The sequence below is a fragment of the Lissotriton helveticus genome, chromosome 10, assembly GCF_964261635.1.
Source record: "Lissotriton helveticus chromosome 10, aLisHel1.1, whole genome shotgun sequence".
In the NCBI taxonomy this organism is placed as follows: domain Eukaryota; kingdom Metazoa; phylum Chordata; class Amphibia; order Caudata; family Salamandridae; genus Lissotriton; species Lissotriton helveticus.
In genome coordinates, this window is record NC_136071.1 from 502,726,709 (window position 1) to 502,739,896 (window position 13,188).

General features: G+C 45.2%; 1 protein-coding gene across 5 annotated transcripts in view; it reads right to left on the reverse strand.

Moving 5' to 3' along the window:
- Positions 1-13,188, reverse strand: part of TEDC2 (tubulin epsilon and delta complex 2) — a 332,149-nt gene that overhangs the window by 23,988 nt on the left and 294,973 nt on the right. For all 5 annotated transcript variants that reach the window (XM_078663007.1, XM_078663008.1, XM_078663009.1 and 2 more), the window contains one exon: positions 2,102-2,203. In XM_078663007.1, coding sequence (XP_078519133.1) covers positions 2,102-2,203 — 102 coding nt within the window. The remainder of the gene's footprint in view (positions 1-2,101; positions 2,204-13,188) is intronic.

The window sequence follows — 13,188 nt, forward strand, 5'->3', positions numbered from 1 at the left end:
CAGAGCGCAGCCTTTCGGCAGGCGAAACCCAAAAAGAGGCTGATTCTCTTTATTTTCTCTGCATTGTCGCTGAGCCATAATTAGGAGAGTGAGCAGTGAAGGGAATTTCTTCTGTCGTCTGCCTTGTACATGCAGGGAGCCCACCTCCTGGGCAATGAGCCCGCACTCTCCGCCTTGCATATTTTAGTGTGCCCCCTGCGGACTCTGCAGGTCCTTGGACCTCAATCTGGCCACCCTCCCTCTACTGCATTTTGTCACTATTCTTCCTCCCCCTGCCCCCTCCATCTGCTACCCTCTGTCTCCTGCCACCCTTCACCCCTCCCAAGGACCCCTCTGCTGCCCTAGGACTCCTCTCTTACCCCCCCCTGGTCTACTGTGACTCCCTCTCTCCATGACTCATCTGGCTCTGGCACCACCCCCAGCCCGAGACTCTCTGCACCCACGCAACCCCTGTGCACTGCACGTTGTTTGAACAGAGAGAGAGCAGAGGTATCAGACTGCAGTCTGCACTCTGTGGACCCAGACATACCCAATTCCAAGTGTGGTAGGGCTGGGCACTCTGGCAGGTTACAGATTGCCAAGCAGCACAGTTTCAAGCAGCGACAGAGCACAAGCTATGCAGTATTTTTGTGACAGGTGCATTTTCGGCATCTGGAAAACTAACACATATTTTGAGGTTTTAGGACACAAATGTAGCTTTTTTTGGCCACAATATTTGCCATCCTAAGTCTCAAAATCCTGGGGGGGTTGGGGCCAATGGAGGTTTCTGCATACACAATAAAGTGGGTTCCCCAAAGTCAGTGCTGGTGGGCTGGATCCAGGCCATACTTAAGATAATTACATTTATCCAAATGGGGATATGGTAAAAATCTGGCATGGATCCGGCCCTCCAGGAACGACTTTGGAGAACCCTGCAATAAAGCATACAGAGAAGATAATGTGTTTATAAATAGACATGTGATAAATACACACAAGTACAAGAAAAGACAGATACACATTAAATCTGATTTCATAATGGAACTATACAATCATTTTTACAAATGGAAATGAATGGTGTAAAAGAATTCAAATGAGAGCTGCAAGGGTCCAGGAGTCCAAAGGCTGTGCACAGAGGGACAGAAGCAAATCTGCCTGCAGCATTTCTAAAGGCAAGACCGATTTGCAACAAGCCAGGAGAATTCCACTAAAAATAATATATTGCAATACTAAGGGGCCCATTAGAATGGCGGGCGGATTGCCCCCGCCAGGCCAGCGGTGGTCACCGCCGGCCTGGCGGGGCCAATCCGCCCGCCATCCGCTCCGGAATGACCCCTCCCCAAATTAGTATGGCTGGGGGGACCGCCACGGAAAGGCATGCGGAGACTCCCTGCAGGGGCCCGTTGCGGGCCGCCCCCAGGCACTTCGGGGGGAGGGGGGGATGGTGCACATGGGGGGTACCTATGGTACCCCCCAGCAGTTCGATGCACTGCATGGCAGGCACCGCGCGGTGCCTGCCATGCTGTGCATGGAAGTGCACAGCCTGCCTTCCTGCCATTGTGGTGAGCGGTGCTGAGTGCACCGCCCGCCACAATTGTAGGAATGCTGGATGCCCCCCCACTGTGGCGGGCCGCATCCTAATGCTGCCCACGGGACCCCTGCCCTTATGGCGGGTGGTCCCTTTCACTGACAGGATGGCGGGCGGGCAAAGTCCACCCGCCATCCTAATGGGCCCCTAAGTTCTGGGATATGTGCATAACAAGGGTGTGTGAATTCACAACCTTAAGAACTACAAGACAAAAAGCCTTAGACTCAAGGCAAAAGGTTTTTTCCAAGCAATGCGATCTTTTCTAACTGTGCCTGGCCCGGTCACTTATTTGTAATGTATTATTCTATTAAATGGTGCAATGTCCACTTGAGTGGAACAAAACCTTTACAAATGAAACCGACAGAAAAGGACTCGCGCACAACTTAAATGACACTATTAGGGTAAATGAAATTGAATCCTCTCTCACAGTCAATTTCACCCCTGTGGCTGGAGGCAAGAGCAGATGGAATTGTTATCAGCTTTCCTGAGCCTCACTTGCTAACAGGGCTCCCTTGGGTCAGTGTACAGTCCACTTACCTTCTCGAAGCTTCTGCAGCCGTGACAGATGCTGAGCCACTGCGGCCTGGAGGGACTCCAGGGTCAGAAGTCCTTCGTACTCCTTCTCCCACGACAGAGGACCTGGAAGAGAAACAGAAAGGCGATGCAGGGCTGTAAAGAGCACACTAACAAAATCAGAAAGAAGCAGGTGTGAGCTGTTGTTTACACCTTACCAACTGGCTGGCGAATGTAGCATTGTAAATGTCTTTGTACACAAATAAGTTTTGACAAAAATTGCTGTAACTAGAATTCACAATGTAAAATCTATTGGTTGCATTAGTAGGCTGCAACTCTAGATAAATGATCAGAATTGTTTTTGTGTCATTAGTTGTTGATTCTTGAACACTTGCCTCCTTCTTTAGTTGTACTTTTATCGTTTAACAAGATCAAAATCCTAGAAATCAACAGATTAAGATTGTGGTACCTGAGCTGCTAATGGAAATACATGCGGGTTTATTGCATTGTTACATTGTATGGTATTATTATTTTGCCATCTGGTCGATCACCTCTGGTCTCTGGCACAGGCCTATTTACTATGAGGCCTCAACTTAGCGTACTATATGGTTACTGGTGTCACTGTTTTTTTTAAGTAACTGGCGACTCTGCCATCAGTTGCTATTTGTGAAAGAGTTTTTTAAAGTGTGCCCGCTCAGCAACTGGCAGTCAGTGTAGATCAACCTCACTAACTGCTGATTACTCATACAGTTCCTGAAAAGTTTGAACTTCCAGTTTCTATTTTTTAAAATGTATCACTGTATGAGAACTTTTTTTTTGAACACGCGTTTATCAGAAAGCGATCCACATTACATTTCACTATATATATATATATATATATATATATATATATACACACATATATATATATATATATATGTATATATATATATATATATATATATAAAAAAAATTAGGAGTGTAACTTTTTAATATTAATCAGTTTCTATGTTGCCCTTTTTATTTCTTAGGGATTATACAGTTTAGTTTCACTGTGCGCCATTTTGTTATGTATTCACATTTTCTTCTTATTAGTAACACATTTCTAGCCTCAATCGTTAGCTAAATACAAATAAATCTAACTAGTACTTCATCATTTCTTATGAAGAATATTATCTCCGCCTTATTTGCCCTTTTTTGTACTCATTGAAAGTGAGCAACGGGATTTCTTATGACCTAATGAAATGCAAAAAGAAGGAAAACTACTAATTTCATAAGGCTTGATTTCAGAAAGAGTTGCTTCGGCAGAAGACATTCTTGAAAATAACTCCAGCCATGAAATTTAGGCTTGAGTGACTAAATATTTTTCAACGCTACAGGAAGAGGTAAGACTGTCCTAAGACTATCATATGCCAGGAGAGACCACTTTAAGATTGCGTACGGTTTGGGCTACACCGTTCATAAATCGGAACCAACTTTCCTCACTTAAGACATTCTTAAAATTGCCTCAAGGGAGCGAAAAACGAAGCTCAAGGATCATTTTAGGCAATAAGACACTTTTTTAAGAGTCATTTTCAAAGCACTGATGAGTAACTTTTTTTCTTATCAAATAATTGTAAGACCCCATTGTGAGGCCTTTGGCAAACAGAGGTTATCTCAACTGTGGTGCTTGGGGTCCTTTGAAGATTATGTCTAGGTGTCCTGCCTAAGAGGGCTCTGCAAATTGAAGCAGTTTGGGCCATTTTACAGTATCCCAATCAGGGTGCAGCAGCTTAGGCTGCGCCGCAACTTCACAGATCAGGCTTGGCGTGTCAGGTTATGTGGCACCTTCACGGTTCTAGCCAGGAACGGCAAGGTCTTGGCTAACGCCAGCCACTGCACTGGGGTCACGGTGCACCCCACTCCTCCTGGACAGTAATTCCTCCTGCAGGTCTGGCTGGCTTCTTCCCTCTCTCAGCAGGAAGACTGGCTTCTAGACACTTCAGGACAGATAATCAGCTCTAGTTGCAATGGGTGGGCTCAGGAAATGTCACATCATCTCTGGGAAGGTGGCTGTCGGGAAACAACAGGTCTGGTTGCACAGCTGCCCTCTGAACACTCTGTGGAACAACAAGTGTGTCAGTGGATCCCACTTTTATATAAATCAGACAGGAGATATGGATCCACTTTCACATTCAGTGGGGCAGTTCTCTTTCAAGTGTTCTCTCCAGGCTACTCTCCAAACCCAGTCTGGCAGAGTGGTGCTCCTCACAGTAGGGTGCTCTCCAGCCAGGAGCACACACAAGACAGGCACAAAGAGGTGTCAGCTTTCTGTACCTGGCTGTCATTAGCCACACTGAAGTTTGGTCAAGGGAAAGACAAAAGCCTGGCCTCACCTAAGGAGTCTCCTTTACCTTAAAACAACAGACGGTAGTCCCACCCTTCACACTCACCATCTACCAAATAGCAAGGCTGCAGGAAGGATAATCAACAACCTTTCAACAAAAGGCCCAATTGAATTTCTAAAGGAGGTCTGTCTGCTCCTTCCCCACTTCAGTGACTAGGTCTCCCCCCTACAGCTTCAAGAATATCAGCAATACACTTACAGTGTGTGGGAAAATAACCTCACCCCATCTAGTGGATAAAGTCAGGCTTTGAATATCCCAAATGGAACCCATAAGTCCTTCATTATTCTGGTAATCCTCATACATGAAATACGTGTACCACACAGTCCACTTTCACAGCAAGCAAAACAAACGAGATGTTTGTACTAGGATCTGGTTTAGCGCATAGAACCAGAACCTTAAATAAGTGGGCTACTAGGCTCCACTCCGGTGACACAGTTAAAAAGGTCTGATCAAAACTATAGATACACGAAATAAGGTACGTTGGCCACCCCGGCTCTGCACTAAAACCATGTCAGGGATAGTAATTCATTGTCAGTAGAATAAGAGCATGCTTGTTGCGGTCGTCAAACCGTAGGAGCTATCCAGGATCTCAATCATGTCCAGGCTTCTGCAAACACAATAGATTCGTTTTAGGCTTCAATCCAAATAAAAAAAAAAAACGAGGATACCAGTTACAATCAGTTAGGCACTCAGGACAGGGGAACACAACCATACACCATGGTGTGGACAGTCCCATCTGACAAGTAATAGTGAAGCTTAAACTGCTTTTTTTTTTAATTTAGCGAAAGTCCATTCTGAGGCAGACATGGTTAAGAAAGAAAAAGTTGAATGATGCATGTATGAATGAGGATGCAAAAGTGTTAACTATATTCGAAAAGAGCAAGATATTAAGAAGAATTAACATAATTGGGCTAGTCATTCATGTTTGTACTAATCAGTTTTTGTCAGTAAAACCATTTCAGCCTTATTGCCACTTTTAATTCAAGAGCCAAAATAAGAGGATTCATTGATCTTTTTAAATAAAAAATGCTTCTTTCTTTAGAGAAGTTGTGTTGACAGCACACAAATTAATGGATACTATTTTTTTTGGCTTACTAGGAGACGTATATCGTCTTTTATGAGTTTTTGTGACTTTTCTCACCACCAAGTTAGGTATGCCCGGGGTGATGGACCAGTCTTAAGTTGCACCTATGAATTCATGACTACAGTACCACAATTTAGATCGTATTGTTAGTTGAAATTTGGGAGCTCTGTTCTTAGCTAGAAAATGGTTGATTATTGTAAAATAGATTTGGAATAGTTCACACAATGCCATCAATGTCGGAACATTCAGAGCTGGTCAGCTTAACATTGCAATCTGACTCGCGTGGAAGCAGTGTGGTGGGAGTTCATTATATAAAGACGGAGGAAGCAGCTGTGCTTTTATTTGATTACGGTAGAACACATACAATGAGGATTCCATTGTGTTGTGGTTCAGTTCCACCCTTTTTGAAGGAGAAACTTTGGCAAATTGTTCAAGAAGAGCTGGGGTCTGAAATTATGGAGAGCAAGGGTCTAACATTAAGGAGAGCGTGGGTCTAACATTATGAAGAGTTGTGGTCTAACATTATGAAGAGCTGGTGTGTAAAATTATGAAGAGCTGGGGTCTAACATTATGGAGAGCAGTGATCTAACATTATGGAGAGCAGGGGTCTAACATTATGAAGAGCTGGGGTCTAACATTATGGAGAGCAGGGGTCTAACATTATGAAGAGCTGGGGTCTAACATTATGGAGAGCAGGGGGCTAACATTATGGAGAGCTTGGGTCTAACATTATGGAGAGCAGGGGTCTAACATTATGAAGAGCTGGAGTCTAACATTATGGAGAGCAGGGGGCTAACATTATGGAGAGCAGGGGGCGAACATAAGGAAGAGCTGCGTTCTAACATTATGAAGAGCAGGGGTCTAACATTATGAAGAGCAGGGGTCTAACATTATGGAGAGCAGGGGACTAACTGGGGTCTAACATTATGAAGAGCAGGGGTCTAACAGTATGGAGAGCAGGGGTCTAACAGTATGGAGAGCTGTGGTCTAACATTATGGAGAGCAGGGGTCTTACATTATGGGGAGCAGGGGCCTAACATTATGGAGAGCAGGGATCTAACATTATGGAGAGCAGGGATCTAACATTATGGAGAGCAGGGGTCTAACATTATGGAGAGCTTGGGTCTAACATTATGTAGAGCATGGGTCTAACATTATGTGAGCATGGATCTAACATTATGGAGAGCAGGGGTCTAACATTATGAAGAGCTGGGGCCTATCATAAGGAAGAGCTGGTGTCTAAAATTATGAAGAGCTGAAGCCTAACATAAGGAAGAGCTGGGGTCTCACATTATGAAGAGCTGGGGTCTCACAATATGAAGAGCTGGGGTCTAACATTATGAAGAGCTGAGGTCTAACATTATGGAGAGCAGGGGTCTAACATTATGAAGAGCTGGGGTCCAACATTATGAAGAGCTGAGGTCTAACATTATGGAGAGCAGGGGTCTAACATTATGGAGAGCAGGGGTCTAACATTATGGAGAGCAGGGGTCTAACATTATGGAGAGCTTGGGTCTAACATTATGGAGAGCAGGGGTCTAACATTATGAAGAGCAGGGGTCTAACATTATGAAGAGCAGGGGTCTAACATTATGGAGAGCAGGGGACTAACTGGGGTCTAACATTATGAAGAGCAGGGGTCTAACAGTATGGAGAGCAGGGGTCTAACAGTATGGAGAGCTGTGGTCTAACATTATGGAGAGCAGGGGTCTTACATTATGGGGAGCAGGGGCCTAACATTATGGAGAGCAGGGATCTAACATTATGGAGAGCAGGGGTCTAACATTATGGAGAGCTTGGGTCTAACATTATGTAGAGCATGGGTCTAACATTATGTGAGCATGGATCTAACATTATGGAGAGCAGGGGTCTAACATTATGAAGAGCTGGGGCCTATCATAAGGAAGAGCTGGTGTCTAAAATTATGAAGAGCTGAAGCCTAACATAAGGAAGAGCTGGGGTCTCACATTATGAAGAGCTGGGGTCTCACAATATGAAGAGCTGGGGTCTAACATTATGAAGAGCTGAGGTCTAACATTATGGAGAGCAGGGGTCTAACATTATGAAGAGCTGGGGTCTAACATTATGAAGAGCTGAGGTCTAACATTATGGAGAGCAGGGGTCTAACATTATGGAGAGCAGGGGTCTAACATTATGGAGAGCAGGGGTCTAACATTATGGAGAGCTGGGGTCTAACATTATGAAGAGCTGAGGTCTAACATTATAAGGCGCTGGGGTCTAACATTATGAAGAGCTGGAGTCTAACATTATGAAGAGCTGGGGTCTAACATTATGAAGAGCTGGGGTCTAAAATCATGGAGAGCAGGGGTCTAACATTATGGAGAGCATGGGTCTAACATTATGGAGAGCAGGGGTCTAACAATATGGAGAGCTTCGGTCGAATATTATGGAGAGCTGGGGCCTAACATTATGGAGAGCAGGGGTCGAACATTATGGGGAGCTTGGGTCTAACATTATGTAGAGCATGGGTCTAACATTATGTAGAGCATGGGTCTAACATTATGTAGAGCATGGGTCTAACATTATGTAGAGCAGGGGTCTAACATTATGGAGCGCAGGGGTCTAACATTATGAAGAGCAGGGGTCTAACATTATGAAGAGCTGGGGCCTAACATTATGAAGAGCTGGGGTCTAACATTATGGCGAGCAGGGGTCTAACATTATGGAGAGCAGGGGTCTAACATTATGGAGAGCAGGGGTCTAACATTATGAAGAGCTGAGGTCTAACATTATAAGGAGCTGGGGTCTAACATTATGAAGAGCTGGAGTCTAACATTATGGAGAGTTTGGGTCTAACATTATGGAGAGCTGGGGTCTAACACTATGGAGAGCTGGGGCCTAACATTATGGAGAGCTGGGTCTAACATAAGGAAGAGCTGGAGTCTAACAATATTTATTTATTATTTATTTCAAAGGTTTTATATAGCGCTGCTGGACCCAGGAGTATCAGAGCGCCTTACAAGGAAGAATAAACATAATAAGATAGAATAAACAATATGTAGAAAATTCACAGGGGGATAAAATATTGCATTCAGAATACTTTACAAGGAGGGAACAAATTAGGGAAAATTAACAATAGGCGAAAAGTTCACAGGGGATGTAGTGTAGCATTCAGAAGGGCCAGAGAAGAGAAAGGAGTGGACATGTTCAGAGTCAGTAATATTAGATACCCCAATACTTGTTGAGAAGAAGTACTTTGAGTTCTTTTTTGAAAAGAGAGTAAGAGGGGTTGCAGCCAAGGTCTTTGGGGAGAGAGTTCCAAATAGTAGGATCATTACCAGAGAATGCACGGGATTGGGTCTTTTGATATTTTAGTCTGGGCGGGATCAGGAGAAGGGAGTTGGTGCATCTCAGGGACCTGGAGCAACCTGCTTTTTTTAGTTTCATTGCAAGGTAAGAGGGGGTGTTTAGGTGAAGAGCTTTGTGAGTAATACAGGCAATCTTGTAAGTGGATCTTCCTTCAATTGGGAGCCAATTAATATTTTTGAGGACGGGGTATATGTGGTCAAATCTTTTACAATCAGAGATAAGTCGAGCAGCTAGATTGAGAACAGATTTAATCGGTGCAAGATGGGTTTTAGGGGTGCCTGCAAGTGTGGCGTTGCCATAGTCAATCCTGGAGAGGACAAGCGATTGGACAACGATTTTGAAATCATCAGCTGGAATGAAAGGTTTGAGTTTCTTGAGGTGTAGAAGGGTGAAAAGAGCACTTTTGGCTGCATTTTTAATGTGGGGGGAGGAGATTAAGATTCTGGTCGATGCTGATGCCTAGGGATTTAACAGAATTAGAGGTGGAGAGGGAGCAATCAAGAGCTTTGATATCATCGACCCAGAGTTGAATGGGAAGGGTATTGTTTTTGGGGGTGAAAAGGATGATTTCAGTTTTTTTCGGGTTCAGTTTGAGATGGTCGAGATGGAACCAGGCTTGTACTCTAGTCAAGGTGTCATTGAGGTGAAGGATGTCTTTGTGGGATTTGATTTTGTAGTATAATTGGGTATCGTCGGCATAGAGGTGGTAACTTATTATTTTAGCTTGTTTGAGAATGAGGGGGAGTGGTTCCATGAAAAGATTGAAAAGGGTTGGGGATAGGATAGATCCTTGAGGGACACCGAGAGAGACAGGTTGAGGTTTAGAGAGGAAGTGGCTAAGCTTGATTTACTGTGATCTGTTATGAAAGAATGAGCAGAACCATTTGTATACAGTGCCTTCCATGCCAAATCGATCTTTGAGAGCGTTGAGAAGGGTGGGATGGTGGACAGTATCAAATGCCGCCGAGAGGTCAAGGAGAATTAGTAGTGAAGATTCACCTTTGTCTAGGTAGCGATGAATGTCACCTGTAATACTTAACATAGCAGTTTCTGTGCTACATCCTTTTCTAAATCCTGATTGGAAAACATCAAGGAGATTGAAGGCGTGGATGTGGTTCTCTAGTTGTGATAGGACACATTTTTCCAGGGCTTTAGAGAGGAAGGGAAGGTTAGAGATAGGGCGTAGGTTGTTAAGGTCATTAGGGTCAGCAGAGGTGTTTTTCAAGATGGGAGAGATTTGACCAAGCTGAAGGGAGGCCGGGACAAACCCAGTGGAAAGGGAGGAGTTGATGATATTAGTCCATATAGGGGCGATGGTAAATTTGAGATCTTGGACCAAGTGGGCGGGAAGAGGATCTTTGGAGTGGGAGGAAGGTTTGAGTTTGGCAATGATATTAATGATCGAGGACTCTGAGACTGGACTAAATTCACACCATGAAGCATTGTTTTTAGCTATGAAGCCTTTAAGATCCAAGCCTCTAGGAGAGGGGTCTGGTTGTGCGAGAGCAGGGGGTGTTAGCGATGGATCGAGAGGTGTGGGAGAGGTGGACAAAAGTGAATTAGGAGTGTTAGGGAGGGTGTGTTGGATGTAGGGAGGTTGGAGTGAGAGGGGGAGGGAAGAGAAGGATAGTTCGATCTTATTGACTTTATTAGTAAAGAAGCTGGCAATTTCTTCGCATTTGTCAATAGAGGCTAATATTTTAGGAGGGCCAGTGGAGGTTTGTTTTTTAATTATGTTAAAGAGTTCTCTAGGTCGGTTTCTGGCCTGGTCGAGTTGTGATCGGAGAAAGGAGGCTTTTTCGTTGAAGATGTGTTTTTTGTATTGGGCTCTAGCAGTTCTGAGGAGAACCAGATTATCTGCGGTGGGATGATTCCTCAAACACGTTCAGATTGTCTGAGGGACCGTCTTTCATTATTGAGTTCGGAATTGAACCAGGACTTGGGAGGGTTGCTTTTTTGTTGCTTGAGTTTAATTAGAGCAATTTGATCAAGGGCTTCAAGAATAGAGCTATTATAATGGTTAGTTAAATCATTGGTGCTGTCAGAGAGAGGGGGGAGAAGTAAGCGGGCTTTAATTGTGGATTCCAGTTCGCCAGGTGGAATAAGGTGAAGGTTGCGTGTAGGTGTCTTTGGTAGGGTGCTGATGGGGGCAGGGCGATTAATGGATCTATTCAAGGTGAAGAAGATGAGGTAGTGATCAGACCAGTCAACAGGAAGTATATTAGAGAGGGAGGCCAGATCGTTGCTAGTTATGATAGCATCGAGGGTGGAACCTTTGTTGTGAGTGGGGGCATGGCGAGTTGGGTCATGTTGGTGATGTTCATGACATTCTTAAATAGGATGACAGCAGGGTCATCACTTTTGTTCCAGTGGATGTTGTAGTCACCAAGGAAGATATTCTTAGAGTGTGAGAGAGATGCTTGGATAATAAAATCAGAAATCTCTTCAGTAAAGGAGATACAATTTCCAGGGGGGTGGTAGATAGTGTGCAGCCGAATGGTGGGGGAGTCGTGAATAAAGAGGTCTGTGCAAAGGTTTTCAAAGGATGAAGGGTCTTGAAAATGGACAAGCGAGATGTTAAGTTCAGCTTTAAAAATTAGTGCAAGGCCTCCTCCTGTTTGCTCGATTCTATCTTTCTTGATGATAGAATAACCTGGGGGAATAAGTAGGTCGAGGATAGGAGTGGAGTGGGAGGTGACCCAGGTTTCAGTTAGGAATGCGATGTCAATGTTTTCACTGAGAATGGTTTCCGCAATCTCAGTGGCGTGGCAGGAGGCGGATCGGCAGTTGATCAACATGCAACAGAGGGGAGCAGGGTGAGGTCATTGGATGTAGGGTCAGGGGGGATAGGTCTCAGTTGTTGGGGAGGTCTAGGGGATGCTGGAAGAAGGGGGAGTCTGCTAGTTCCTAGGAGAACTGGGATAGTAGACTGATGAGTAGGGGGGATAGTAGATGGGGATGGGCAGGGAGAGATAGGTAAGTTTGTGGAAGAATTAATTTCCGAGGTTATTGGGCAAGTATCAAGTTGTGGTCGGGAGGGCGTGTTGGCATTGTAGGGTGGGGCGATTGAGAATGGTTGAGTGTGCATGGAACTGGTTGTGGGGTTATAGGTGAGGGGAGGAGTGTTGATGTAGGTAATATCGTTTGGGGGCAGTAAGTTGATGTGTTTAGATTGGTGTTGAAGTGCGACGGTAAGGTGTATTGTGAGGGGATCGGAGAGTGGGTGTGAGTTGAGGAGATGGCTTTAGTAAGGAGAGAGATATCGCTTCTGAGTGAGGAGAGTTCTGAAACGAGGGACGAAAGGAGAAGTTCAATGTTAGGGGCTGACAATGTGTGGATTGAATGAGGTGGGTCTGTATTTATTGGGTAGATGGTCGGGTTAGGGTTGTCTCGGGGGGGATAAAGTGAGGAGTATAGGGGGGAAAACCAGGAGGGGGGAGGAATTATAGTGTGGGGGAGGATCATTTTATAGGTGGAAGTGGCGTAGGGGCAGTGGGAGTTGGCATAACTGGTAGATTGTGGATTCTAGTAGATAGCAGGGGGTGTGAGTGTGGGGTAGTGTTAGAGGAAGTGTGGGAGCTGTTAAGGGAGTTTGGGGGATGCATGAGCGAGGGGGGAGGGGATGAAGTGAGTCCGATGGAGAGGTGGTATGGGAGTCAGAGGAAGGGAGGTGCGTAACAGAGAGTGTGTTATTGGAAAGGGGGATACCAGGGGGTAAGTGGTTCAGGGAGAAGTGATGTGGGAGTCAAGGGGAGGGAGGAACATAGAGGAGAGGGTATAATTGGAAAGGGGGGATATCAGGGGGTAAGTGGTAGAGGGAGAAGTGGTGTGGGCGTCTAGGGGAGGGATGAACATAGAAGAGAGTGTATTGTTAGAATCTGGGGAGACAAGGGGGTAATTGGGGTGGGCTGGAGATAACATTGAGGAGTTCAATAGTGTGGGGGAGGATGGGGGAATGTTGAAGAAGAGATCGAAAGGAGAGGAGTGTGTGGTAGAGTATAGAGAGTTCAGGGTTAGAGGGGAAGCAAGAGTAGGCATGAGGGTGACAGGGGAGGCGTACAATGTGGAGGATTCATGAGTGGTGAGGGGGGTCATTGGTGGAGGCGGATGGAAGGGAGGCACTTCTACTAGGAGGCTGGAAGATAAGGGAGTCGTAACAGGTTATAATGTTGAGAGCGAGGGAGGTAAGTAGAGATTGGGTATAGTCTGTAGGATTGGTTGAGGAGGGGGAGGGGGAGATCGAGATAGGGGATAAAGCGGGAGGGGGGGGGATTCCGTACTAGTACTAGTGATGTAGGCTGGAGAGCAGGGGTCTAACATTATGGAGAGCA